Source organism: Lepidochelys kempii, chromosome 7 (assembly GCF_965140265.1).
Source record: "Lepidochelys kempii isolate rLepKem1 chromosome 7, rLepKem1.hap2, whole genome shotgun sequence".
In the NCBI taxonomy this organism is placed as follows: domain Eukaryota; kingdom Metazoa; phylum Chordata; order Testudines; family Cheloniidae; genus Lepidochelys; species Lepidochelys kempii.
In genome coordinates, this window is record NC_133262.1 from 1,554,008 (window position 1) to 1,579,290 (window position 25,283).

A 25,283-nucleotide genomic window follows, 5' to 3' on the forward strand; every position below is an offset into this window, starting at 1 on the left:
CTTTTGAGCATGGGCTTGGCACCATGGTAAACCTGGTAGTGATTGCGTGAGAGCATTTCACATTCAAAATTCACACACACACACAAATACAGGCTTCCTATTGGCTGCTTGGAGGGGTTTCCATGTGCACTCTTCTGAGCCTGGGGAGAGGGACCAGCTAGGCTATTCTGCCCCCCTCCATCCCCCTCTCTTATCACTAGCCTGTCTCCTCTTCCCCAGTACGCTGGCCCTACGTTTTCCCCCTTTCCTTCGCAGTACCCTGCCTCTACATCTTCCCTCTACCCCTCATTCTCTGGCTTCTCCCCACATTTCACTGCAATCCCTCAGCCTCCCTCCTGCACCCCACATCTGATCCACCTGCCCCTCAATCTCCTTCCATGAACCATGGCTCCCCAAAAACACATTTCAGTCTTTCCCGTGCATCCCTATTCCTCTCTCTCCTACTCCCCACATGCCCCTGCACACTTCAATCTCTCTCAACCCCTGCACCTTCCTGCAGTCTACACTCCCAACTCCTCGGTTTCCTTAGGAGGCCCCTCGCCATGGCGTGGTAGCCGCCCAGCTAAAGACATTCTGTCTCCGGTTTAACTGGAAGCAATGAGATGGTGGCCGTGGCCATCTTCCCTTGGGGCAGCCTCACCTCTACATGCAAAGACTATAGGGAAATTGTGGTCATTTCAACTCAGGCCAACTTGGCTTCAACCCTCTTGAAAATTACAGATGGCAGCCATTTTGATTGGGGAAAATTCAGGAGTTTGACACTAGCACTCCTAAGATCATGGGCAGCTTAAAAACCCCATCAACTCATGATATTTGGTGACTGTGTTTGAAACAACTCACTGCATGAGTCTCTCTCATGTACACAACGGTGCCCTCCTCTCCAGCCTTCTCCAGCTCAGTCTGTTCAGCAGCCAGCAGCTGAAATTACTACTGTTTCCCACAGCTCGGCTGCTGTGCCCTTGAGTCCCACTGCTGGCTCCCTGCCTGTGCATGAAGATCAAGTTCACAGTCCTCATCTGAGGCTCTGCTTTGCCCTCAGCCCGTGCCCTCCCATAGCACTGAGGTTGTCTCACCGAGACCTTCCCCACACCATGTGCCCTCCCTCTCCCCCTGCAGACCCATGTCCTTGGGGGTCCTTCCCCTCGCTCAGCCCCCTCCCCAGGCTGTCTGACACTCCACCCTTGGCACAGGAGCAGGCCGGCTCTGTTGGGCACCGCTCACCCTGCGCCCCAGCCAGTTTGGGAGGTGGGTATCGGGCGACCAGGACACTGGGAGGGCTGGGAGCCAGCACTGAGGGGTGGGGTGGGGTGGGCACCAGGCCAGTGCTGGTGGGGGGATGGGCACAAAGCCAGTGCTGGGGTTGGGAAGGGCACCAGGCCAGCGCTGGTGGGGGTTGGGAGATCGGCATTAGGCCAGTGCTGGGGGTGGGAAGGGTGCCAGGCCAGCGCTCGTGGGGGTGGGAGGATGGGCACTAAGCCAGTGCTGGGGGTGGGAAGAGCGCCAGGCTAGCGTGGGTGGGGGTGGGAGGATGGGCACTAGGCCAGTGCTGGAGGATGGGAAGGGCACTAAGCCAGTGCTGGGGGTGGGAAGGACGCCAGGCCAGCGCTCGTGGGGGTGGGGGGATGGGCACTAGGCCAGGGCTGGGGGTGGGAAGGGCGCCAGGCCAGGGCTGGGAGCGGTGGGGGGATGGGAGCCAGGCCATGGCTGGGGGGCGGTGAGGGGATGGGAGCCAGGCCAGGGCTGGGGGTGGGAAGGGCGCCAGGCCAGGGCTGGGGGGGTAGGAGGGATGGGCACTAGGCCAGAGCTGGGGGATGGGGGGATGGGTGGCAGGCCAGGGCTTAGGGGAAGTGGGGGGATGGGCACTAGGCCAGAGCTGGGGGTTGGGAAGGGAGCCAGGGCAGGGCTGGGGGGCAGTGGAGGGATGGGCGCCAGGCCAGCGCGGGGGGGATGGGCGCCAGGCCAGGGCTGGGGGTGGGTGGGGAGATGGGCACTAGGCCAGGGCTGGGGGGGTGGGTGGGGAGATGGGCACTAGGCCAGGGCTGGGAGCGGTGGGGGGATGGGAGCCAGGCCATGGCTGGGGGGCGGTGGGGGGATGGGAGCCAGGCCAGGGCTGGGGGTGGGAAGGGCGCCAGGCCAGGGCTGGGGGGGTAGGGGGGATGGGCACTAGGCCAGAGCTGGGGGATGGGGGGATGGGCATTAGGCCAGAGCTGGGGGATGGGGGGATGGGTGGCAGGCCAGGGCTTAGGGGAAGTGGGGGGATGGGCACTAGGCCAGAGCTGGGGGTTGGGAAGGGAGCCAGGGCAGGGCTGGGGGGCAGTGGAGGGATGGGCGCCAGGCCAGCGCGGGGGGGATGGGCGCCAGGCCAGCGCGGGGGGGATGGGCGCCAGGCCAGCGCGGGGGGGATGGGCGCCAGGCCAGGGCTGGGGGTGGGTGGGGAGATGGGCACCAGGCCAGGGCTGGGGGTGGGTGGGGAGATGGGCACCAGGCCAGGGCTGGGGGTGGGTGGGGAGATGGGCACTAGGCCAGCGCTGGGGGTGGGTGGGGAGATGGGCACTAGGCCAGGGCTGGGGGGGTGGCTGGGGGGGAAGGGCACTAGGCCAGCGCTGGGGGGGTGGGTGGGCGGCAAGCCAGGGCTTGGGGGCGATGGGGGGATGGGCACTAGGCCAGAGCTGGGGGTCGCGAAAGGAGCCAGGCCAGGGCTGGGGAGCAGGGGGGGATGGGCGCCAGGCCAGTGGTGGGGGGGGGCATGGCGCCAGGAAGAGGGGGCGAGGCCCATGCCAGACGGTCCGGGAGGGGGCGGGGCCTCACAGCCGGGTCGGCTACCCCCAGACCTAACCTGGCCGCCGCCACAGGCTACGGGGAAGATGGCAACCGCCCTCTTCCGGCTACACCCAAGATGGCGTCCGCGGAACTTCCCGCCACACCTAAAATGGCCGCCGTCAACTGCCTCCACATCCAAGAAGGCCGCTCGACTGTGTGACGCAACTTCCGGTTAGACAAACAGGAAGTTGCTCAGTATCCGTTGCCCCCGAATCCCTGGCGGCGGGTTCCGGTTTCGGCAGCTGCCTCGGTCCCCATGGAGACGGGCGGGGGCCGGTTCGGGGTGTCGGAGACCCTGGGGGCCCTGAACGCGGCGCTGAAGAAGGAACTCGGCCCTCCCGCCTCCGTCTGGTTCAAGGAGAGCAGCGCCCGGAACCTGCGGACCCGCGACTTCCTGGCCCCCCAGGCCGCGCTGCGGGCTCTGTTCGCGGGGGGGCCGGTAGGCGGGGAGAGTGAAGGGGGAGGGGCTCAGGGCTGGCGGGGCCGGGAGAGGGAGGGGCCTGTGGGCGCGGGGCGGGGCCTAAGGCCACGCGGGGCGGGGCGGGGCGGGGCGGGGGAGGGGCAAGAGGTGCAGCCCCAGCAGCTGGGGGGATTCCTTGGGGCGAGGCCCCCTGCCCCTGTTGCAGGGCAGGGGGGCGGGCAGGGGGCACCTTGGCTGTGGTGTCTCATTCCCAGGCACCGCCCATGGGACGGAGCCGCTTTTACTCCTGGGAGCAGGCTGCGCCCAGCCCCTGAAAAACGTGCACTAAAAATTGAAACTTCTGCGCACAATATTTTAAAACTCTGGAAATTTTGTCTGTCAAAATCGCACGACATAATCATGCCAGTTTCAGTTATTTTGGTAATTTATTTCAAAATACTGGTCAGCAAGTATGTCTGTAACAATATAAGTTTCAGAGTAGCAGCCCTGTCAGTCTGTATTCGCAAAAAGAAAAGGAGGATTTGTGGCACCTTAGAGACTAACCAATTTATCTGAGCATGAGCTTTCGTGCATCCGATGAAGTGAGCTGCAGCTCACGAAAGCTCATGCTCAAATAAATTGGTTAGTCTCTAAGGTGCCACAAGTACTCCTTTTCTTTTTGTAACAATATAAGCACACACAAAAATTCACCACCCCCCCCGGAGAGTTAAAGAATCCCCTATGACTACCCAGTTCCAGTTCCTCTGCCCCCTTGCCACCCTGGAGCCCAGCTGTGGGGGCTAGATACCCAAAGCCCCTACCCCCAGATTGCACAGCTTCCTACATTCCCTCAGGACGTGCTGGGAACTGCAGCTGCCAGGAACCCTCGAGCTCCCTTTTTCTCTCCCCAGCAGCATCGACTATGTGCACGCTGGGCTTAGGGAGTCCAGTAGCGGCTCGCAGCACTGCAGCCCATTTCTGTGGGGGAAAAGGAAAGTCTGCATGCACAATGTTAATTTCTGAAAAATTCTACATTGCGCAGTGGTGCAGAATTCCCCCAGGCGTCCCCCTTGCACCACACTAGGGTCCTAGGCTCACAACTAGCCCCTACCACCATGGGCTGCAGTAACTGCCTGAAAGTTTATGAATCTAACCTAGACTGGTGAGATTCCAGCTAATTTCTGTCAGTAAGAGTGAGGAATTTGCAAGATGGCACACTGGTGTTAAAGAAAGTGTCTGTGAGAGGAGCTTTTCATGTGTCTGTCTTGTCTTCTTGCAGGTTCCCAAAGGTATCATAGAGGATGTGATTTCACTAAAATGCCCTGGAGTACCACCTCTCCAGAGCTGTCAGCAGACCCCACTGGGGCTGACTGTTCAGTTACAGAGACCTGCTGCCTTCCAGCAGGTCCTGAATTCTATTGGTGAGTTCACAAAGCCTTCCCAGGCAGCAAGTGGGCAGAGTATCATCCTGAACTGCACACCCCTCCGGGGCCGGAGAAGCCTGGACATGCTTAGCCTGAGCAATCTGAGAGCCATTCTAGTAACTGACCACTTGGCTGAAGTACTCAGAATACAGGGGTCAGTGGATTGAATTCTCCAGCTCTTTAAATGCTCTTCCTTGGATGTTGCACCGGCTCATGCATGGTGAATGGTGTTTGTATCTGATTCTAGGATGAATGTCCACCTGGTTCCTGCTGTGCCCGATGAAGGAATCCAGAAGTTTCTGCACCAGCTGAGAGTTGACTGGCCCTCAGAGCTGGAAACAGCATTCATTCCTGAGGATGTTTTGGCCTTGAAGCAAGTCCTCAGCCAGTGCCCTTATGCTACAGTCCCAGGGCTGGAGCCACGGCAGATGAGGCTGGCTGATGATGTAATATATAAAGTGCATTTGAAAAACTTCCTGGCGCAGCAGAGCTTGGAGGGCTATGACCCCAACCTAGATGTCTGTCTTGGTAAGCGTCACACGTTTAACATTTGCTATCTGACTGGGTGGGCACAAGGCTGCAGTTGGCTCTATTGTCATACAGAAAATATGGGGTGTTTGGGCTCAAATCCCCCCTTTCCACTCCCATTGCTCTTTCCTGGTTCCGGCGCACCAGCCTTTAGCAAGTCACAGCCCCACAGGACACTGACTGAGGCAGCAATGGCTGGGGTGGAGAAAGGGTGCAAAGAGCCTGTACCTCCCTTTCTGAGTCCTCTCCTCCTCCTTGGCAGTGACTGAGGAGAAGCTGCGGGTCCTGGCAGAGCTGCGGCAGATGGCCCTGCGCTGTGCGGTGAGTAACCCTGCTGCCTGTGGGTTTGTGCTGCTCTGGTAAACAGGGAACCCAGAGCGCCTGCCCTGCTCAATTCTGTGCTTGGTGGGAGTACATCTAACCAGGCTGCTGCTTTGCTGCAGGGCACGGGACCGGCAGGCTGCTGCAGGGTGGTGCATGTGGTGAGCTGTAAGGGCGAGTTCCAGCAGCAGCAGGTGGATTTGCTCTGGAGGATGTTGGACCTGGGACCTCACACAGCCTTGCAGGTGAGGCACGTCTCTGACTCCCCCATTGCTGCCTCCCATGGCAGCACCCAGCAGAGGGCAACGATGGGAAAGTGTTTTCTGCTGCTGTGTGAAGTTGTCTGGGTTGGGGGTAGGGGTGTCTGAGCATGGCTCCCTCTGATTTCCCCCAGGAAGAACTCATGGTGAAAGGAGACCGTATCTCCTTGAAAACCTTCCTTTTCCTCCTCTGTAGCCTCCCCCTGCCCTTCTGGCTGAGCACTACAGATAAGAAAGGTTTCAGAGTAACAGCCGTGTTAGTCTGTCTTCGCAAAAAGAAAAGGAGTAATTGTGGCACCTTAGAGACTAACCAATTTATTTGAGCATGAGCTGTAGCTCACGAAAGCTTATGCTCAAATAAATTGGTTCGTCTCTAAGGTGCCACAAGTCCTCCTTTTCTTTTTACAGATAAGAAAGGCAGTGTCCCTGCCCCTGAAGACCTTGATGCTAAGGTGATAGGGCATCGGGGGGAGGAGGGTAGACAAAACTGGAATCACTCACAGCATGGCTGGTTTCTTTTGACTGAATAAGCTGTGACATTACAACGGTCTGGGCGCATCCATTAAGAGCCGGGGCTCAGGTTGGTCTGTGGTGCCTATCACCCTGGGATCTAAGCACAGCTGAACGGCTGTGCTGTCTGGCATACTCCATATTTCACGCATCCCAGTACTGCCTGAACGGGCAAAGCCCTTGGTGAAGTGCAGAAGGTCAGGGAGCTGTTTGCCCCTCCTTTGTCCCAGGATTCACTCTCTCCTCCTCTCTCTCAGAAACACCTCGTCTGTGGGCCAGTGAAGGTCGCTAACTCCCCCTCTCCTGTGGGGGCACCCCAGTACTTCCAGTAAGTTGGCACTTAGCAAGGACTCTGCTGCAGCCGTTCAACCGAGCGCGTTTCCCTGCGTTCTGCTGAGGTGGCTGATAATCAGGGTGTTTTTTCCGTCTGTAAAAGTGCTGCCCAAGCTGCTGGCTCTGTAGAATATTCTGTGTTCTTCAGCCCAACTCCTCTGAGTGGCACGCAGCACCGTACAAAGGTGGCTAGGATGGACAAGGAGGAGGCTTAATCCAAGTTGCATAGCAAGCACTGGGAAGAGAACGCTGGTGTCCTGACTTCCAGTCTCCTCTTCAAGCCATTAGCCGTGCTTCCGGCAACCCTGATCTGCATAGCCCTGCAGGGCTACAGCTCATGTCCTGAGGAGCAGGCCCTGACTCTGCACTGTGGAGGGCTAGTGCTCTGCGGTGGGGTCACTGGTTAATGCTGTGGGAAATGGAAAGAGAGGGTAAGCCCTTCTTACAATGTCTGTCCTGCAAAGACACGGTGGGGAGGTGAGGACAGAAGCAGGCAGGCCTGATAGAACTAGGCTGGGATGTTGGTGCTGGATGGACAGCTCACTGCAGCATCTTTGAGGGGCAGGTCTGGGCATGGACAGTTGTGTGTCCAACCTGCTGTCTGCCCCCGTTTCTGCTCTGGCCAGAGATTCTGCCCATCCCTGCATCAGTGCCATCAGCCAGGGACCTGGGCAGGAAAGAAGTCTGCATCCTTAAGATTCTGATCAATGGCTTTCTGATTTCCTCAGCCATTGAAAGGCAAGAGAGGCCACTTGGAACTCCTCTCTTCTGCTTCCTGTGAGGGGCCCAGCTTGATGTGGTGCTCTAAAGGTCCAGCTGCCCTCACATCATGAATCAGCGTCCCATGTTACTGGTTCAGTAGCAGAGGGGTCCAGTCTCTGGTCAGGAACACAACAATTTCAGGGAGCTGGTTTCAGTTTGACGCTGTCCTTGCTGCATGGAGTTCTGCCCCAGGTTGTTGGGTTGCCACTCTGCCGCCCAAGAGAAACGAGACCTGGTCTCTTAGCCCAGCCTCTCTGGGCTGGCAGAGCTGGAGCCAAAACCCTGGCAGCCAGTGGGAGTGGGCAGAGATGTGACCAAGGGGGGATGCATTGCTACAAGTCAATAAGAGTGCCTCTTTCTGCTGGGTGGCTCTTTTGGACACTGTCTGATCCCCAGCTTTGTTGGGTGGGCATTGCCATTGTACTCAGATGGGCCAGGGCAGTGCCAAGTGCAGCTGAGAGCTGGCAAGGGGATGATAGCCCTGGGCTGTCTTGCATCACTGCATTTATTCCTCCCAGGCTCCGCAGGTGCCAGATGTACGAAGCCTCGGTCATGAAGTATGGAGACCTTGTTCAGGGTAAGGCTTCAAGCCTTTGCTTGGCCAGGGGATGCTTCCTCCTGCTCTTGTGCCTTCATTGACCCAAGGAGACCAGGCAGCCCCTGGAGCCTCCTCACCCGCAGGTTGCATTTGTGCAGGCAGCCTCTCACCAGGGCTAGCGTCACCTGCGGCTCCTCTTGCTGCACGTTAGCTGCTGTGTGTGTGAAGTCACAGGTGTGAGAGCCCAGCCTCTGGGAATTAGCTGCTGGAGGCTAGCATTGGTGGCTCTTCTCTCCCCAGCAGCACCTACACCATGCTGCCGCAGGCCTGCTTTTCCCAGAGGAGTTCAGAGCCCTTTGGTAGCACCCCCGCATCCAAGCCGCAAACATGGTCTGTGGATTTCAAGCAGATTTGCAGGGCCCTGACTTTCGGTTCTCCCAGTCCAGATCAGCAGGGACTGAAAGTCATTCCCACGATGGGTGTTCATCCGGTGAGGAGGCATCCAAACCACCATCACCAGGCTAATAGCTGGGGCCTCAGCAGAGACCAATCACTTCACAAGCAATGGCCAGCAAACTCCCTCTTGCCCCCGGGGCAGCCTCCTGGGCAGGGCTGAGGCATGCTGATGGGGAGCATGCCCAACCAGTGCCAGCATGGCGTGTGGAGAGAGGGGGAGCTGGCCCCCACAGCTGTACCCCAGCCTCCTGCACCTGCACAAAACTCACAAAGCCCACATTTCCCAGGTGGCGGCTGGGCTGCCCCCCAACATGCCCTCCTCTTCTGGCAAGAAGTGGACTGGGGCTGAGAGATATGTCCCAGCTATGACCATGTGCAGGCTTAGCGGGTGGCATGGCTGGTGGGCTCAGCCAGGCCCTTCCAGTTGTATGTTCTTTGCCACGTTTTCTGCGCAGATGACTCTTGGACTGAGATCATCAGCGTCTTGACATCAGCTGCCATCAGGTTTGAAATGCTGAGTACAGCCCATCAAAGTCAGGTAAGCGCACGAAGGAACCACGTTGCTTTTCCTTCCTGGTCATTAAGAGGCAATCCCTGTGTATTCTGGCCCCTGGGCCTTACAGGGACAGGGAGTGAGCAACATCCCACCGTATACAGCCTGCCAGCCAGCAAATGTGGGAAAAGACAGTCACTACGTTTCAGGGAAAGGACTCTGAGACATACAAGAACCTGGGAAGCCATGACCCTGAGAGACCTAGGAGATAGCACACAGCAAATTAGATAGGAGCTTCTAATGCGATATTGCAGTGGAACAAGCCATTCTGAGCTATAAACCCAGAGCAAGAAGTCGACAGCAAGTCTCTTGACAGTCAAGTGCAGCATCGGTTTTGGGTGTGGCTCTTGGCACCAGGAGGAGGGGAACAAATTAGAGGGAACTCGGAGACAGGTAACAGAAATGGGGCAGGAGAGGGTTCTGAGAAAAGGTTAGAGCTCGACAGTTCTCCCTTGGGCTCCCAAATGGCTAAGGAGCAGGCATTCGAAGGAGGTTGATGTGGGGAGGAAAAGGAATTGGTCAGGGTGTGACTACAAACAAAGGGATGAAATGAAGCAAAGGCAAATGGAGGTTGATGATCAGGAATCCTTTGCTAGCAGTGAGCTGTTAGACCATGCATTGGTCTCCCAAAAGCAGGGACAGGAGCCCTGTTACTTGGAACGTGTGAATGGACTGGGGAAATCTGAGGCAAATTTGCCCTGAGGAAGCATTTCCTAATGGTCTCCAGCTGGGGCCTAGATACAACCTGGTACTTGCCCAACTCTCCTTCTTCCAAGAGAAGGCCAGGGTCAGATGCCACCAGGGGGAAGTGGTGCAAGGGCTCATGAGAATGGGGAGGAAGTAGGTATTGCTGGGCGGACCACTGAGGAAAAAGTGAGAGAGGAACGGAGCTGGTTTCCGCCTTCAGATTATCCTTGACCTGGAGGACAGCAGCATCTCCACAAAGGGAACGAAAAGTGGAGCCTTTGTGATGTACAACTGCGCTCGGCTTGCTACGCTCTTCAAAACTTACCAGCAAGCTGTGGAGCAAGGTGAGTGCCAGGACTGCCTGTCTGATCAGCTGCAGGCAGGACATTCCGCTCAGCTCGGGCCACTGCTGAGCAAGATTAGCCCCAGACTGATTCAGTGAGTGACCCCCTGGAAGCGACGGCAGCAATTGGCCAGGCTGGGCCTTACTGCTAGTCAGAGCCCTCCAGAGGTTCCAGGGGCTCAGGCTTTATGGACTCGTAGCCCTTGGTCTGACTGATCCAGAAGGCAGGGAAAATCCTTTGTGGATGGTCTTTGTGGACCTGCGACAAACTGTCTGACAAAGCCGCTCCAAGGGGTTGGGGTCCAGCAGCTCAGGCAAGCCCAGCCCACTCACCAAGCACAGCATTCAGGCCAACGGCCCCAGCATCACGGCAGGAAGGTGCAGGGGAGGTCTTCCCCCTGCAGCGGGCTGGAAACTGTGACAAAAGCAATGGATGATGTGACTGAGCCAGCTTCGATTGCTTGGAACGATCTTTTATGCTAGGTGTCTCCAGGTATCAAACCCCTGCCCATCTCTGAGCTGCTGCCAATCTCGGCTCTTCCCCAGATCTCTGCTGCCACAGGTGCGTAACCGGGCTCTGAACTTTTATTCCAGGTGCATACCCGGCCTTCCCCCCAGCATCAGAACTGAACTTCTCCCTGCTCAGAGAAGAGGTGAGTGGGCAAGGGCTGGGACCCATGGCTGGAGGGGCTGCCAATCAAGCTTATCCTTACTCTGCCCCACAGTCATTTCCTCCTGCACGCCCCCCTCGGAAAGGGCCCAGGCAGTTTAGCAGGAGCATGTGGGAGGGTCTGATCCATTGGGCCACTGGAATCTCAGACAGCCCAGAGTTCAGACTGGCTCCCAGGAGAACCATCACTGGGCCTGACAGCTGTCCTCCCCCGCCCTGGCTTCCAGTCCAGTGGGACTACCTGAGCTGGCCAAGGGGTGAGGGGAGAGAGCTCCGGAGGCTGCTGGGAGGTGACTGACATTTGTGTTCCTTCCATAGGGTGAATGGCTTTTGCTGTTCAACTACATCCTTCCCTTCCCAGAGACCCTGAGCCAGTCAGCACAACTGCCCCTCTCCAGCAAAGGGATTCGAATCACAGCCAGCACTGAGGCGGTGAGAGCAGTGAGGCTGGGTGCTGGGAGGATCTGCAGGCTCTTACCCCCCAATGAGGGCTCTGGCAAGCTGGCTTACTGGGGACAGAGCCCCAGGCGGGTGCGAGGGCTGCTCCTGGCTGGCACTAGCCTGGAGGTTTGCAGGTTGTCTGTGGAGCACTAGAGAGGGCTGCTTTGGTGCTATAGCCACCGTTCTTGAAGAGATTTGTTAGACAGCCAAGGCCTAGACGTCCCAGTTAGAACGGGGCCTGCTGAGCCCTGTAGAGTTACGTCTGATTTAACACAAGCTGCAAATTAGTTTGGCAAACAGGAGGTGCAGGGAGGAGTAAGCAAGTGAGCTTGGCTGCTGCTAAATAACCCTCTTCCAAACAGCTGCAGCCCTTGCTGCCGGCACAGCTGTGTGTTCGGCAGGAGGGGGGTTTGCGGGAGGAGAGCATGCTGTCCTTACACGTTAATTCGGGGCAGGAGGGGGGAAGAGGGACAGCGACTGCGATTACAGGGCAGCAGTGAGAGGGACAAATGGGTGTCCCAGGCTGACAGGCCTAGCAGTGTGGAGGGGCAGGGCCCTGCCGGTAAGGACAACGGTGGAGAACAGGGAGCTAGTTCCTCGTGTCTGCCTCCAGGGCATTGCCCCAGAGGGACTGTTCGAGAGGAGATAACCCCAGCAGTCTGACCAGCTGCCTCAACAGCATGGAGAGTGAATGATCCCAGGCAGAGGCAGGCTGGCCACAGGTTCAATGGAGGCAGCAGCATAAGCTGCCTTGCTGGGAGCAAGAGGAGCTCATGCTCTGTGGCCCACTCAGTCCGTGGCTTCTCTGCTGAGCTGGCCAGGCCCGGGGTGCTGTGCAGGTGTGGGTGACTGTGGGGCCCTGGCCACTGCTGTTACAGGCAGGGGGGGCTTGCTGCCTGTTCTGCAGGGCTTCTCCCAGATGTTTATACCACTGGCACTTCAAAGCAGTTGTGCAAGCCAGCCTCTAATTGTGGTTCTCTGCTGGGACTGAGCCCAGGCTGCTCCCTACAGCACCTCCTCTGGGGGCCGCTGCTGCTTTCCCATCCCTGGGCACCCAGCAGGTGTCAGCAGGAGCCCCGCGCGGGAGGAAACAAGCGTGGAGCTGCTAGCTGCAGCCCTGGCCGTAGGGGCAGAAGGCCTGGAAAGAGGTGCCCAGGACCGTGATGGGGTGATCGACTAGGCAGAGTGGGATGGGTGTCACTGTGCGACCACCTAGCAGGGAGTGTGCACATGGTCTCTGACTGCCCCCTGCGGGAAGGAAGGTCTCTAGCTGCTCTGCTTTGTGTGGCAGGTGTGCAAATTCCTGATTCACCTGAGCATGGACTTCAGCTCCTACTACAACCGCGTTCACATCTTGGGGGTAAGCAGGGACCCTCCTGGGAAACAGCCTGCCCTCCCTCCCACAGTAGCTGCTCTCTCCAGGGAGCCAGAGCAGCACCCTCCCCCTGCAGGCTTCAGGGCCCAACTGGCCATGCCCCTCTGTGGGAAGCTAATGGGATGGCAGTGTACCAACAGGGGTGCCCAGCTAGGAAAGCCTGGCTTGCTGGCTAGGGCACGCTTCCCCTGCCCAGCTCTCAGTGGCCTCAGCACCATGTGGCGAAGGGCACCCCATCCAGCAGGGGGGCTGAGAGCATGGAGAGGAAAGGAGGAAGGACTCTAGGAAGCCCTCCCTACACTGAGCAGGAGCTGCGGGGAGCCCTGCCCCTGGAGCGCAGGGAAGCAGCAGCCTCTGCTCTCACTTGCTGCCACCTCTCTTCCAGGAGCCGCTGCCTCATTTGTTCAGCCAGATGTTTGCTCGGCTACAGCTGATGAGAGGAGTGAGAGACGTGATCCACAGGGCCCTGGCTACCCTCCACCTACCTCCTCTCAGCCAGATCTGAGTCCTGCGGGCACCACACATTGGTGCCGAAAGGGTAGCACAGGGGGAGGGCAGAGTCTGGTCTGAAGCTGTTGTTCGGAGTTAAAGGGTTAACCCTGTTTTAGAGGGTGGGGGAGGGGTCCCCCCAGGTTTAGTTGCTATCTGGAGGGGCTGGTTCTTGTGGAACAGAAGGGGTTAAATGCCCTTCCCACCGCTAGTGCTGGGGAGGAGGCAGTGGCTCTGCTGGCACCTGGCCATGGGCTCTGCCTCCTAGCCACTGAAGCCAAACTTGCTGGCCTCCTGCCACAAACTGCCCAGGAGCAGGAGAGGCCGTGTCCCAGCCCGTCAGCCCCTCAGAATCTCCCTGCCTTGCCGTGAGCCCCCCGCCCCCAGGGGTGGAGTGGGGCACCCCAGCAGGCCAGGCCTCAGCCTTAGTTGTGTTGTAACAAGTGGTTTTTTGGCTGTTTTGCTCTGAACTCGCTGAGGTCCCCACTGGCCCCAGGGTCGCTTGCCCCTACCCCGAGGGGGCCAGCAGCCTTGGTGTTGGATCCAAATACAGATTGTTATGGAGCAAGTGCTGTTTTCTTGTTTAACTCCCCGCCATTCCAGTCCTGGGCCCCCAGCTCCACCTCGCCCCGCTCCAGACCCCCCGCCATTCCGCTCCTGGGCCCCCAGCTCCACCTCGCCCCGCTCCAGACCCCCCGCCATTCCGCTCCTGGGCCCCCAGCTCCACCTCGCCCCGCTCCAGACCCCCCGCCATTCCGCTCCTGGGCCCCCAGCTCCACCTCGCCCCGCTCCAGACCCCCCGCCATTCCAGTCCTGGGCCCCCAGCTCCACCTCGCCCCGCTCCAGACCCCCCGCCATTCCAGTCCTGGGCCCCCAGCTCCACCTCGCCCCGCTCCAGACCCCCCGCCATTCCGCTCCTGGGCCCCCAGCTCCACCTGGCCCCGCTCCAGACCCCCCGCCATTCCGCTCCTGGGCCCCTAGCTCCACCTGGCCCCGCTCCAGACCCCCCGCCATTCCGCTCCTGGGCCCCTAGCTCCACCTCGCCCCGCTCCAGACCCCCCGCCATTCCGCTCCTGGGGCCCCAGCTCCACCTCGCCCCGCTCCAGACCCCCCGCCATTCCGCTCCTGGGGCCCCAGCTCCACCTCGCCCCGCTCCAGACCCCCCGCCATTCCGCTCCTGGGCCCCAGCTCCACCTCGCCCCGCTCCAGACCCCCCGCCATTCCGCTCCTGGGCCCCAGCTCCACCTCGCCCCGCTCCAGACCCCCCGCCATTCCGCTCCTGGGCCCCAGCTCCACCTCGCCCCGCTCCAGACCCCCCGCCATTCCAGTCCTGGGCCCCCAGCTCCACCTCGCCCCGCTCCAGACCCGGGCCCCCAGCTCCACCTCGCCCCGCTCCAGACCCCCCGCCATTCCAGTCCTGGGCCCGCAGCTCCACCTCGACCAGCTCCAGACCCCCCGCCATTCCAGTCCTGGGCCCCCAGCTCCACCTCGCCCTGCTCCAGACCCCCCGCCATTCCAGTCCTGGGCCCGCAGCTCCACCTCGACCAGCTCCAGACCCCCCGCCATTCCAGTCCTGGGCCCCCAGCTCCACCTCGACCAGCTCCAGACCCCCCGCCATTCCAGTCCTGGGCCCCCAGCTCCACCTCGCCCCGCTCCAGACCCCCCGCCATTCCAGTCCTGGGCCCGCAGCTCCACCTCGACCAGCTCCAGACCCCCCGCCATTCCAGTCCTGGGCCCCCAGCTCCACCTCGCCCCGCTCCAGACCCCCCGCCATTCCAGTCCTGGGCCCCCAGCTCCACCTCGCCCCGCTCCAGACCCCCCGCCATTCCAGTCCTGGGCCCCCAGCTCCACCTCGCCCCGCTCCAGACCCCCCGCCATTCCAGTCCTGGGCCCGCAGCTCCACCTCGACCAGCTCCAGACCCCCCGCCATTCCAGTCCTGGGCCCCCAGCTCCACCTCGCCCCGCTCCAGACCCCCCGCCATTCCAGTCCTGGGCCCGCAGCTCCACCTCGACCAGCTCCAGACCCCCCGCCATTCCAGCCCTGGGCCCCCAGCTCCACCTCGCCCCGCTCCAGACCCCCCGCCATTCCACGCCTGGGCCCCCAGCTCCACCTCGCCCCGCTCCAGACCCCCCGCCATTCCAGTCCTGGGCTCCCAGCTCCACCTCGGCCCAATCCAGACCCCCCGCCATTCCAGTCCTGGGCTCCCAGCTCCACCTCGGCCCAATCCAGACCCCCCGCCATTCCAGTCCTGGGCCCCCGGCTCCACCTCACCCCGCTCCAGACCCCCAGCCATTCCACTCCTGGGCCCCCGGCTCCACCTCGCCCCGCTCCAGACCCCCCGCCATTCCACTCCTGGGCCCCCAACTCCACCTGGCCCCGCTCCAGACCCCCAGCCATTCCAGCCCTGGGCCCCCAGCTCCACCTCGCCCCGCTCCAGACCCCCCGCCATTCCACGCCTGGGCCCCCAGCTCCACCTCGCCCCGCTCCAGACCCCCCGCCATTCCAGTCCTGGGCCCCCAGCTCCACCTCGCCCCGCTCCAGACCCCCCGCCATTCCACGCCTGGGACCCCAGCTCCACGTTGCCCCGCTCCAGACCCCCCGCCATTCCACTCCTGGCCCCCCAGCTCCACCTCGCCCCGCTCCAGACCCCCCACCATTCCAGTCCTGGGCTCCCAGCTCCACCTCGGCCCAATCCAGACCCCCCGCCATTCCAGTCCTGGGCCCCCGGCTCCACCTCACCCCGCTCCAGACCCCCAGCCATTCCACTCCTGGGCCCCCAGCTCCACCTCGCCCCGCTCCAGACCCCCCGCCATTCCACTCCTGGGCCCCCAACTCCACCTGGCCCCGCTCCAGACCCCCAGCCATTCCACTCCTGGGCCCCCAGCTCCACCTCGCCCCGCTCCAGACCCCCTGCCATTCCAGTTCTAAGCCTCCACCCACAGCTCTGCCTCAGGCCCATCCCCCATTGCCATGCCTGCACAGCTCTGCCCATGCTCCATAATCCCGCTAGTCCAGACCTGTCAGCCCAGCGCAGCCTGGCGGGCTCAGCAGCAACTGAGGCACGCTGTGGACCCAGCAGCGAGCGGAGACCCTGGGCTCTACATGCATCAGCTTGGCACTGGCTGGGCTGCCTCTACCGTGCCCCGACAGTACCAGCGTGAGAGAAAGAGAAGCTGCAGCTTTCCTGCCCCAAGGAACACAAGACTCCCCCAGTCAAACACTAGCCTGTGTAGCTCCCAGGGAGGTGCCCTGGCACTGAGACAACGCTGTACCTGGCCTGCCCAGCTGGTCCCCTGGCACCATCTTCCCTGTTTCTACCAGGCCCCTGGCTCCTCCCCAAGGATAGGGTCACGTCCATCTTCGGGGTGCAGCCTGGCCAGCTGGTGACTCCTGCTGTGGGCAGTGCTGACCCTCAGCCAACTGCACTGGTCACAGAGGACAGTGTGCCTGTTGCCTGCAGCCTCCGTGCCTGCCTAGGCTCCTCCAGGGGCTGTCCTTTGTTTTGCTCTCCTGAAGAGCCACCTCTGGAAGGTCACTCGGGCTCTGCCCTGTCTCCCTGGATGGTCAATGTCAGGCTAGTGTGCTGCGAGGGCACAGAGCAGCGCATGGGCCACCTCCCCCTGAGGTGCAGTGTCCCTCGTTCTGTGCTGCTCACTTCCCCTCAACTCACCCCACTTCACAGCCAGACCAGCAGCTCACCAGAGTGGACTGGCCCAAGGGCCACAGAGCTGTCCGTGCACAACAGCTGGGCTCCACCAAGGGGCCTGGCACAGCCTCTCCAAACTGCAATCCAGAGCTATGCAATATGCCTGGGGCACTCGGGGAGCAGGTAACCGCAGCCAGCCCAGGGTGCAGGGCCTGGAACTACTGAGCCCAAGCCGGAGAGGAGACAGCAGCACAAAGCATCTCCTTCAGCAAGTCCCAGCGCAAGCACGTTGGCCCCAAACCTCCCGGGCACGGGGAAACGTGCAGGCACCAGCCACCGGAGGAGCCTGGGGATGGGGAACAGAACTGCTCAGTGCAGTGGCGCTCAGGGGGTCTGCTGGGCCCTGCGCCCTGTTCGTGGGTTCCCCAGCAGCTGCCCATCTCAGCCTGGGGCTAGGATGTCTCCTTCATCCAGGCGGTGCTGTCAGGCGCTGACATGCCCTGACGCCCAGCAGTGGGACCCCTCCAAGGGCTCTGCAGTCAGGACATGCTGCCGGGCACAGGCAAGCCAGGCAGCCCCTGAACATCCACGGTCACCCCACATCCTGGAGCTGAGCAGCCAGCCAGCACACAACATGCCGAGTCTACGCAGGCAGGGGAAGAAGTGCAGCGGTGGGTACAGCAGGTCAGTGGGTGTCACAAAGCCTGGGTTCTGTTCTCAGCTCCGTGGGTCCCTGCTCATCACTCCCACACCATGTCTCAGTTTCCTATGTGGGACACCGGGATTGAGCTGACTTGCTCCAGCTCCCAAGCAGCGTGGGGCTTCATCAGCATGTCAAGGGCTTGGAGACCCCTGGGCTACGGGGCTCCAGAACAGCCAAGTGTTATTAGGGTCACTGGGGGGGGCCTGGGCAAGGCCCTGTTGGGTTCCCAGGCTGCTCTGCCCACAAGGAACTGCCAGCGTTTGAGATGCATCCTCGGCTGACATGCCAGCTCCCCTGGGACTAGGGCCAGGGTGAAGTGGCAGGATGGGGTGCCAGCTGGAGAGAGGGTTTAGAGGCCTGGTCCCCCTCTCCCAGCTGGGGACAATGGAAGCAGAGGGCTATGGAGGCTCTGCGGTTCCTGTGGCAAGCAGGCACCCCACCCCCCACCAAATAAGGCAGCTGTGGCCTTGCCATGTGCTCCCCTTTATTCCAAAGCCCTGGAGGAAGGGAGCTGCTGGGGACTCGCTCGGGCCATGCACCAGACAATCTCTAGGCCCTGCCCGCAGAGCACACAGCCATAGCCCCGCTCCTCGCTTCCCCAGCAATCCAACTCAGCCACATCTGCCACGTGGCAGAACCTGCTGCCTAGGAAGACGAGGCTGTCCTTGCGTAGATGCCAAAGCGTCAGGCGCTGGTCCACGGAGGCGGAGACCAGCAGGTCTGGCCGCAAGACCCTGAGTCCTGTCACATGGGCCGCATGGGCACATGGCCTTGAGAACGCCTCCAGCAGGAGAATGCGAGCCCCGGCACTGGCTCCAAGGGGCACTATGTGCCAAGGAAGGGAGGGGGACGGCTCAGTCAGGGCTGTATCCACAGCAATGAGACAGATGTGGATGGAGCCATCATCACTGCCACTGGCCACAAGGTATCGTCCTGCCGCTGTCTGCCGAACATGGAGGCTGTTCACGCCACAGCTGTGAGCCTGGACAGCCAGGGACGGGGCCCCCAGAGCTGAGAAAAGAAGAGCTCAATGACAACCAAGGGCACGCAGCAACAGACACCTCCGCTGCAAAGGAAAGTGGCTGCTGCCATGACTGCCTGGAGGTGTCCCTGGGAGGCAGTCCCAGGCACTAGCTGCAGAGAGCCCCAGGGGACACTTCCAGCAATCAGTGCAGTCAGGAAAGCTGGGGAAACACCTACCGAGGGGCCGCAGCTCTCCACTCGCCAACTCCAGGGCGGCTGCAGCATGCTCAATGGTGGCAGTTATGTCCCAGAATGCAATACTCCCATCAGTGGCAGCGCTGCACATGAAGTGTCTCCTGGGAAACCAAATACATTGGGGCAGGTTCCTGGCTGAACTAAGTCTAGATTCCTGGGCCCTGAGGTTCAGTGCACAAACCAGCTGCCCTGGGTGGCACGCAGTGGGGGAGTCTGCAGCGAGTCCAGTCCCTGCAGTGAGCAAACCCTTGGATCTAGGCTGCTCCGGTCTCCAGTGTTTAATCTGACCACAGAGCCATAGCACCCTGAGCAGTCACAGTGCGGCTGAGGCCTGCAGCTGTCCTAGCCCTGGATTGCTGGTGAGGGTAGGTTTGCCAGGCCAGCGCAATCTGCACACAAAGCATCCCTAGATCCCTGCAGGACGGAGTATATGGGACCACGTTGGCTCCTACCCGTGCAAGCTCTGCTAGGATTAATTCCCCAGTTCAGATGGGAGGTTTGGAGGCCAAGACCCGGGGCAAAACTATCCTGTGGGTGAGGGGTGCTGGTCAGAGGGGGCATGAGCCTCCCTGTACCCCTCCTCTTCGTCTGCTCTCCTCCAATCACAGCTGAAACCATCTCTCCCCATCTAACTGCAGGGATGTCCGATGCGGCACAGTGCAAACAGTGCTCACCTCCTGTCTCCCGCTACCCTGTGCGTAAACGTCTCCACTTTCAGGACGCAGCGCTGGTGGTGAAAAGACTCGGCCACAAGCAGCAGCTTCTGAGCAGGCTCCAGCATCAGGAAGATCCTGCAGTAGCAGCAAGGGGAAGGCAGTCAGGGCAAGGGAGCGGGGGTGCACAGATTTCACTGCAGCTCTGCCCGGGCGCCCATTCTCCTGCCCCTCTGTCTAGATTCAGGGTATGTTCTCCCAACTCAGAGAGGAGGGGAGCAGTTGGGGAAGGAGGAGCGCTTTCCAGCCCCTGCCTCCACACAGGAGGAGTTAGGAAGACCAGGGGATCAGCTGTTTTTGCATCTCTTCCTCCAGGGCTTTGCTCCCTCTCTGGATCACACTGCGTCTCCTTCCCCTGGCAAGCTGGAACAGCCCATTGGGGGAAAGCAGGTCTCTGGGATCAGAGCTGAGACTCCTCCTTACCGGACAGATCCATCACTGCAAGCGGCAGCCAAGAATAGGCAGGACTCATCAGTACCAGCCACAACTGCAATGGACATGTACCTGGAGCAAACACAGCAACCAGTCAGCCCATTGGCTAGTCTCCACAGGACAGGCAGATGGCCAATCCTGTGCCGGGGCACCACAGGGCAGCCCCACAGCTTGACTACAACCCCCAGCACAACACACTGCATAGCTCTCGCCTCTCAGAGGAGACAACAGTAGGGACTGATCCACACCCTAGTCCCTGCCTCCACACTGGGAGCAGCAGAGCCCTGCCCTGATCTGCAGACTGCGAGGCAGATCCCACCAGCCTGGCAATCTCCAGGTCGACCGGAGGTATGAGGGACATGGGGTGAGCTCTCTAGGACAGGAGGGCAAAGTCCCTTTTCAGCTGGGCCCTCAGCTATGTGACTGGGGTGGGGGAGAGAGGGGAGTAGGGCTCAGCTGTCCTGAAGCCTCAGCATCAGCAGAGCTCCTGCCTGGACTGAAGGGCTGAGGACTGCAGGGGTCTCAGGCTCTCTCTCCAGTGCCCTGGCAGGAACTAGCTCCCCATGTGGCCCCAGCCCACATCCCTGTTTCCTTGGGGAATGCCGGGGTGTTACCTGGTTTCCGGGTCCATCTTGATGACTCGGTGCTTGTTCCTCATGCGATCCCAGTGCTCGTCCAGCTGGTGGGAGGCCACGTGGACGACCTGGCAGGCCACGCCACTCCTGGCATCGTGGTCACAGCTGAGCAGGAGCCTGTAGCACTCTATCTCAGCCCTGCCCCCTGCAGAGAACAGGAGAGCAGACCAGGTGGCTGTCTCCTCCTGCCAACTGCCACTGGCCACGGCCAGAGCTCTCACGCTCGAGATGTGGTCGCTGATGGCTGCGAGTGGAGCCAATGAATAGGATGATTCGCTGATGGCAATCACATTGGCAGTCATGTCCTCACTGCTGGTCACAAGGATATCCACCGGGCAGCACCCGCGGGTCCTTATTGTGCCCACATGCCGCACGCATGTCAACTCCCGCCCATGCAGAGGCTCCCTCAGCAGGTGCTGCCTGCTGGGCCCGCCCCGGCTCTGGTAGACGAAGACGTCCCCAGACTTGATGTAAGCAAAGACCTCGGAAGCAAGCCAGCGGCCGTAACTCCACGAGCGGTGACCCCCGCCACATGGCACACAGTGCAGCTTCTCGTTGGTCCGGGAGCTCCACAGCACAAAGTGGCTTGCATGGAAGCCCAGCACCAGCAGGTTCCCACCAGGGGTGAAGTGCAGCTGTTCGATCCACTCCAGCCCTTTGCATGGCTTCAGCTTCCTGAGCACCTGCAGCTGCCGGTCCTGCACTCGCAGCTGGCGGTAGCAGCCGTCCCTGCCCGTGCTATAAACAAAGCCATCATGGCAGGTCACTGAGGTCACACCCAGCTTCCCATGAAGCCCAAAGAGCAGGGAAATGGGACCTTGAACGGGGCGGTTTCCTTCCCCCTGGGAAGAAACCAAACCTGGCTTGTCACCGGAGTCTTTACAGACCAAACCATGACCCACAGGGTCATCAGCAGCATCCCCTTGTCCTGGCACAGAACAGATGCTAAAGGCAGATCCCAGAGCAGTGCTGCAGGGAAACAGCAGCAGCGAGCCCCTGCGGTCACCACAGACCAAAAGCCCCTCCTCGGGCAAGAAGGCCACACTTGTATGCCACCTGTGCCTGCAGACTGGCAAGAGATAGCAACATTTCTCCACCACGGAAGCCACTCGTCCGGAGGAGCAGCATGAGACCTCCAGCCAGAGCAGAACACCCCCTAGGCCAGAGGCAAAGAGCACATGTTGGCTGGGATCCCCACGTGGGCATGCGGCCCAGCTCAGGCTGTGGACCTTCCCCTCATACAGCCTCTTCTCCTCACTTTCTGTGGGGCAGCAGAGGGGAAAGACTTTGACATGCCCCGTCAGATTGCCCATGGCACATAGCACGATGCCATTGGCTAGTTGCACAACTTCCAGGAGACAGTAGGACTGATAGTTTGCATCCTCCATGACCAAAGCCCAGCGTTTAGAGGCCAAGTTGTAGCTGTAGATGGCCCCCGCATCAGTCATCACGAGGAGCTGGCTTGCGTCTACCAGCTTTACGGCCTTGGGGGATCCATTCCTATGGGGCGGGCTGAAGTTTAGTTGCACAAGGCCATTCCCATTGGGTTCAGGTCCTCTAATGTGCCAGAGTCTAACCCCAGTGTCAGCCCCACCTGTGGCCACCCAGCCTCGTGCCTCATGGACAGCTACTGCCCTGATACTGCGCCCTTTGTGCCCTCTGAAGCTCTGAACAACCTCTCCATTGTAGTTCCACACAATGCAGGCAGCGTCCTCCCCGATGCTGATGAGATAGTCACTCAGCAGCCTGACAGACCACACCCTTGACTGGTGGCCATAACACACCAGGAGACAGCGCACTGGATCACGAGGTGCTTGCAGGTCCCCAACATCCCACACCCTAATGCTCCGGTCATCCGAGGCTGAGGCCAATATGCCTTTGCTCTTCAAGTAGCAGATGCTAAAGATGACTCCGTCGTGTCCACTGACCCTCCTCTGGGGTTTTATCCTTGCTTCTTCATTGCTCCCGTCAGCCACGCGCCAGACCACAAGCTGGTTAAAGACTGTGCCAGCCACTACCACCAGCTCATTCCAGCTGTCTCCAACCAGATAAGCAGAGTAGAGGATGCACTTCTCCTCGCAGTGCACCTCCCGCAGGGTCCTGTGACTGGCATAGTCATAGAGTGCCACAGAGTTATGGCCAAGGGCTAACCCAACGTGAGTGAGGGTCCCTGTGCTGCCTGCCAACCACTGCAGATCCCATATCCAGTCGTGCAGCTCACAGAGCTGGCAGAGTTCAGTTAGACTCACTTCCTTCCCTCGTGCACACAGCTCCAGGACAATGAGACCTTTGCCCCCAAAGACAGCCAGAGTCCTCTGCTCAGCTTCTGAGGAGGGACTCCTCCGCTCCTTGATCCCGTGGATACGATGGTTCCGAAGCACCCTCTGCCAATGGCTCCCCGCAGCTCCGCCGCCAGCATCCAGGCTGTACACAACCACGTTGGGTCCTTCACCTAACAGGCAGCAAGTGATCAGAGTTATCCCCCTTCCCAGCAGTGCCCTCCCTGGGCCGGCGCAGCACCCGCCACTGCACCGGGCGCCCCGTCCCTCCACAGCAGCAGTTGGTGCCGCAGCGAAGGCTGCACCGGAATGTCCCCTGGTTTGCCAGAGGCCTTTCTGTCTGTCGGCAGTCATGCGACAGAGGGGTCCCGCAGGCAGCAGCCGGCAGGAGACGCCTGGCATGGCGGAGGAGATGCAGGGCTGAACGTTCCCAGGAAGGGCCAGTGGATGAGCTGCACCCAGGGCGGGCGAGCACCAGACACGTGCTGACCAGCCCAACAGTGCAGCCCCGGGCTGACAGGCACCATGTGTGTGGCTCTGTGGTCGCCCCATTGGGATACCCAGGCCTGTCTCGCCCCGTCCAGCCCTCCACAGAGTACCCAGGCCCTCCCCCCTCGGGGTACACAGCCCCCCTCTCCCAGCTTATCCCCCCAAGGTATCCGCCCCCTTCGGCTTGCTCACTCCGCCCCCCTCCCAGGGTGGTACCCGACCCCCCTCCCCCGGCTCGCTCTCTCCTCTCTCCCCCCCGGGGTACCCGGCCCCCCCTCCCCCGGCTCGCTCTCTCCTCTCCCCCCCCCGGGGTACCCGGCCCCCCCCCCCGGGTACCCGGCCCCTCCCCGGGGTCGCTCTCTCCTCTCCCCCCCGCCGGGGTACCCGGCCCCCCCTCCCCCGGCTCGCTCTCTCCTCTCCCCCCCCCCGGGTACCCGGCCCCTCCCCGGGGTCGCTCTCTCCTCTCCCCCCCGCCGGGGTACCCGGTCCCCCCTCCCCCGGCTCGCTCTCTCCTCTCCCCCCCCGCCGGGGTACCCGGTCCCCCCTCCCCCGGCTCGCTCTCTCCTCTCCCCCCCCGCCGGGGTACCCGGTCCCCCCTCCCCCGGCTCGCTCTCTCCTCTCCCCCCCCGCCGGGGTACCCGGCCCCCTCTCCCCCGGCTCGCTCTCTCCTCTCCCCCCCCGCCGGGGTACCCGGCCCCCTCTCCCCCGGCTCGCTCTCTCCTCTCCCCCCCCGCCGGGGTACCCGGCCCCCTCTCCCCCGGCTCGCTCTCTCCTCTCCCCCCCCGCCGGGGTACCCGGCCCCCTCTCCCCCGGCTCGCTCTCTCCTCTCCCCCCCCGCCGGGGTACCCGGCCCCCTCTCCCCCGGCTCGCTCTCTCCTCTCCCCCCCCGCCGGGGTACCCGGCCCCCTCTCCCCCGGCTCGCTCTCTCCTCTCCCCCCCCGGGGTACCCGGCCCGCTCTCTCCTCTCCCCCCCCCGGGGTACCCGGCCCCCCTCCCCCGGCTCGCTCTCTCCTCTCCCCCCCCCGGGGTACCCGGCCCCCCCTCCCCCGGGGTCGCTCTCTCCTCTCCCCCCCCCGGGGTACCCGGCCCCCCCTCCCCCGGGGTCGCTCTCTCCTCTCCCCCCCCCGGGGTACCCGGCCCCCCCTCCCCCGGCTCGCTCTCTCCTCTCCCCCCCCCCGGGGTACCCGCCCCCCCCTCCCCCGGCTCGCTCTCTCCTCTCCCCCCCCCGGGGTACCCGGCCCCCCCTCCCCCGGGGTCGCTCTCTCCTCTCCCCCCCCCCGGGGTACCCGGCCCCCCCTCCCCCGGGGTCGCTCTCTCCTCTCCCCCCCCCGGGGTACCCGGCCCCCCCTCCCCCGGGGTCGCTCTCTCCTCTCCCCCCCCCCGGGGTACCCGCCCCCCCCCCCCCGGCTCGCTCTCTCCTCTCCCCCCCCCCGGGGTACCCGCCCCCCCCTCCCCGGGGTCGCTCTCTCCTCTCCCCCCCCCCGGGGTACCCGGCCCCCTCTCCCCCGGCTCGCTCTCTCCTCCCCCCCCCCGGGGTACCCGGCCCCCTCTCCCCCGGCTCGCTCTCTCCTCTCCCCCCCCCCGGGGTACCCGGCCCCCCCTCCCCCGGCTCGCTCTCTCCTCTCCCCCCCCCCGGGGTACCCGGCCCCCCCTCCCCCGGCCCCCCCCGGGGTACCCGGCCCCCCGGCTCGCTCTCTCCTCTCCCCCCCCCCGGGGTACCCGGCCCCCCCTCCCCCGGCCCCACCTGCCACGAGCCGGGCTCCCCCCACGAACCGCAGGGCCGTGACAGGCGCCCGCAGCAGGCGCGGCTCCATGGCGGGGGCTGCCCGGGGAGGCGCCCTGGCCCCGCGCGGCCCCTGGCGCGAGCCCCCAGGGCGGCCGGGCTCGGGGACCGGAAGATCAAGGCCCCGCCCACATGCCCACCCACCAATGGAGAGGCTCCTTACTGGCCCGCGAGGCGCTCCGCGTCCCGGTTCTCTAACGCTGCCCCCCATTGGCCGGCGGTCGCGAGGGCTGTTGCGTGCCCTAGTCCCAGCGTTCGCGGCGCCAAATCCGTGCACCTGGGCCCGCTGCCCACGTGGCCGGCCCCCCAGACCCCCCCCGGAACTGCCCAAGCTCCCGCTTCTCTCGTGCCGCCAGCCCCTGCGGGTCAGCTCGGGGCACGGGGCTGTGCAGCGCCGAGCACCCCGGGCCCAGGCACTCCTGCGGTAACAGCATTGATAGGTACATGTCATAGCCACCTGGGGCACTTCCAGTG

The 25,283-nt window shown here is 62.2% G+C and overlaps 3 protein-coding genes across 10 annotated transcripts in view; 1 reads left to right on the top strand and 2 right to left on the bottom strand.

Annotated features, from left to right (window-relative positions):
- NDUFAF3 (NADH:ubiquinone oxidoreductase complex assembly factor 3) overlaps positions 1–2,854 on the bottom strand; it is a 54,070-nt gene extending 51,216 nt beyond the window's left edge. The window contains exons 1-2 of one of the 3 annotated variants that reach the window (XM_073350875.1): positions 2,837–2,854; positions 841–984 (exon numbers count right to left, since the gene is read on the bottom strand). In XM_073350875.1, the coding sequence (XP_073206976.1) occupies positions 841–845 (5 nt within the window). In that variant the 5' untranslated portion in view covers positions 846–984; positions 2,837–2,854. Of the gene's footprint in view, positions 1–840; positions 1,278–2,836 lie in introns of those variants that run through there. The other 2 variants (XM_073350878.1, XM_073350874.1) reach the window with 2 other exon arrangements.
- Positions 2,855–2,927: 73 nt separating this feature from the next.
- On the top strand, positions 2,928–13,474 carry DALRD3 (DALR anticodon binding domain containing 3). Of its 2 annotated transcripts, XM_073350868.1 has the most exons (13): positions 2,974–3,259; positions 4,500–4,798; positions 4,892–5,172; positions 5,435–5,493; positions 5,616–5,738; positions 6,521–6,591; positions 7,877–7,935; positions 8,808–8,890; positions 9,813–9,936; positions 10,530–10,588; positions 10,924–11,037; positions 12,338–12,406; positions 12,807–13,474. In XM_073350868.1, exons 1-13 carry the CDS (start codon positions 3,077–3,079, stop codon positions 12,924–12,926), a joined length of 1,644 nt encoding a protein of 547 aa, XP_073206969.1. In that variant the 5' UTR covers positions 2,974–3,076; the 3' UTR covers positions 12,927–13,474. The 2 variants fall into 2 exon arrangements, with proteins under 2 accessions (XP_073206968.1, XP_073206969.1); XM_073350867.1 differs by lacking the exons at positions 10,924–11,037; positions 12,338–12,406; positions 12,807–13,474 and having other exon boundaries at positions 2,928–3,259; positions 10,530–10,905.
- Positions 3,525–24,928, bottom strand: WDR6 (WD repeat domain 6). 5 transcript variants are annotated; one of them, XR_012159734.1, is made up of 7 exons: positions 24,771–24,928; positions 20,238–22,710; positions 19,615–19,695; positions 19,153–19,269; positions 18,461–18,579; positions 16,611–18,271; positions 3,525–10,350 (listed from the first exon to the last, which is right to left on the bottom strand). XR_012159734.1 is itself a non-coding variant. In XM_073350864.1 (6 exons), exons 1-6 carry the CDS (start codon positions 24,838–24,840, stop codon positions 17,745–17,747), a joined length of 3,387 nt encoding a protein of 1,128 aa, XP_073206965.1. In that variant the 5' UTR covers positions 24,841–24,928; the 3' UTR covers positions 15,830–17,744. The 5 variants fall into 5 exon arrangements, 3 of the variants coding, with proteins under 3 accessions (XP_073206966.1, XP_073206965.1, XP_073206967.1); XR_012159733.1 differs by having other exon boundaries at positions 16,184–18,271; XM_073350864.1 differs by lacking the exon at positions 3,525–10,350 and having other exon boundaries at positions 15,830–18,271.
- Positions 24,929–25,283: the final 355 nt, after the last annotated feature.

Excerpts from the sequence above, each read along its gene's own strand:
- WDR6 (XM_073350864.1), bottom strand. The coding sequence starts at position 24,840 with ATGGAGCCGCGCCTGCTGCGGGCGCCTGTCACGGCCCTGCGGTTCGTG. Across the intron at positions 19,696-20,237 it reads AAGATGGACCCGGAAACCAG|GTACATGTCCATTGCAGTTG; the intron begins GTAACACCCCGG and ends TGTTTGCTCCAG. Across the intron at positions 18,272-18,460 it reads TGGAGAGCTGCGGCCCCTCG|CTCTGGGGGCCCCGTCCCTG; the intron begins GTAGGTGTTTCC and ends TTCTTTTCTCAG.
- DALRD3 (XM_073350867.1), top strand. The coding sequence starts at position 3,077 with ATGGAGACGGGCGGGGGCCGGTTCGGGGTGTCGGAGACCCTGGGGGCC. Across the intron at positions 5,494-5,615 it reads AGATGGCCCTGCGCTGTGCG|GGCACGGGACCGGCAGGCTG; the intron begins GTGAGTAACCCT and ends GCTTTGCTGCAG. Across the intron at positions 5,739-6,520 it reads GACCTCACACAGCCTTGCAG|AAACACCTCGTCTGTGGGCC; the intron begins GTGAGGCACGTC and ends CCTCTCTCTCAG.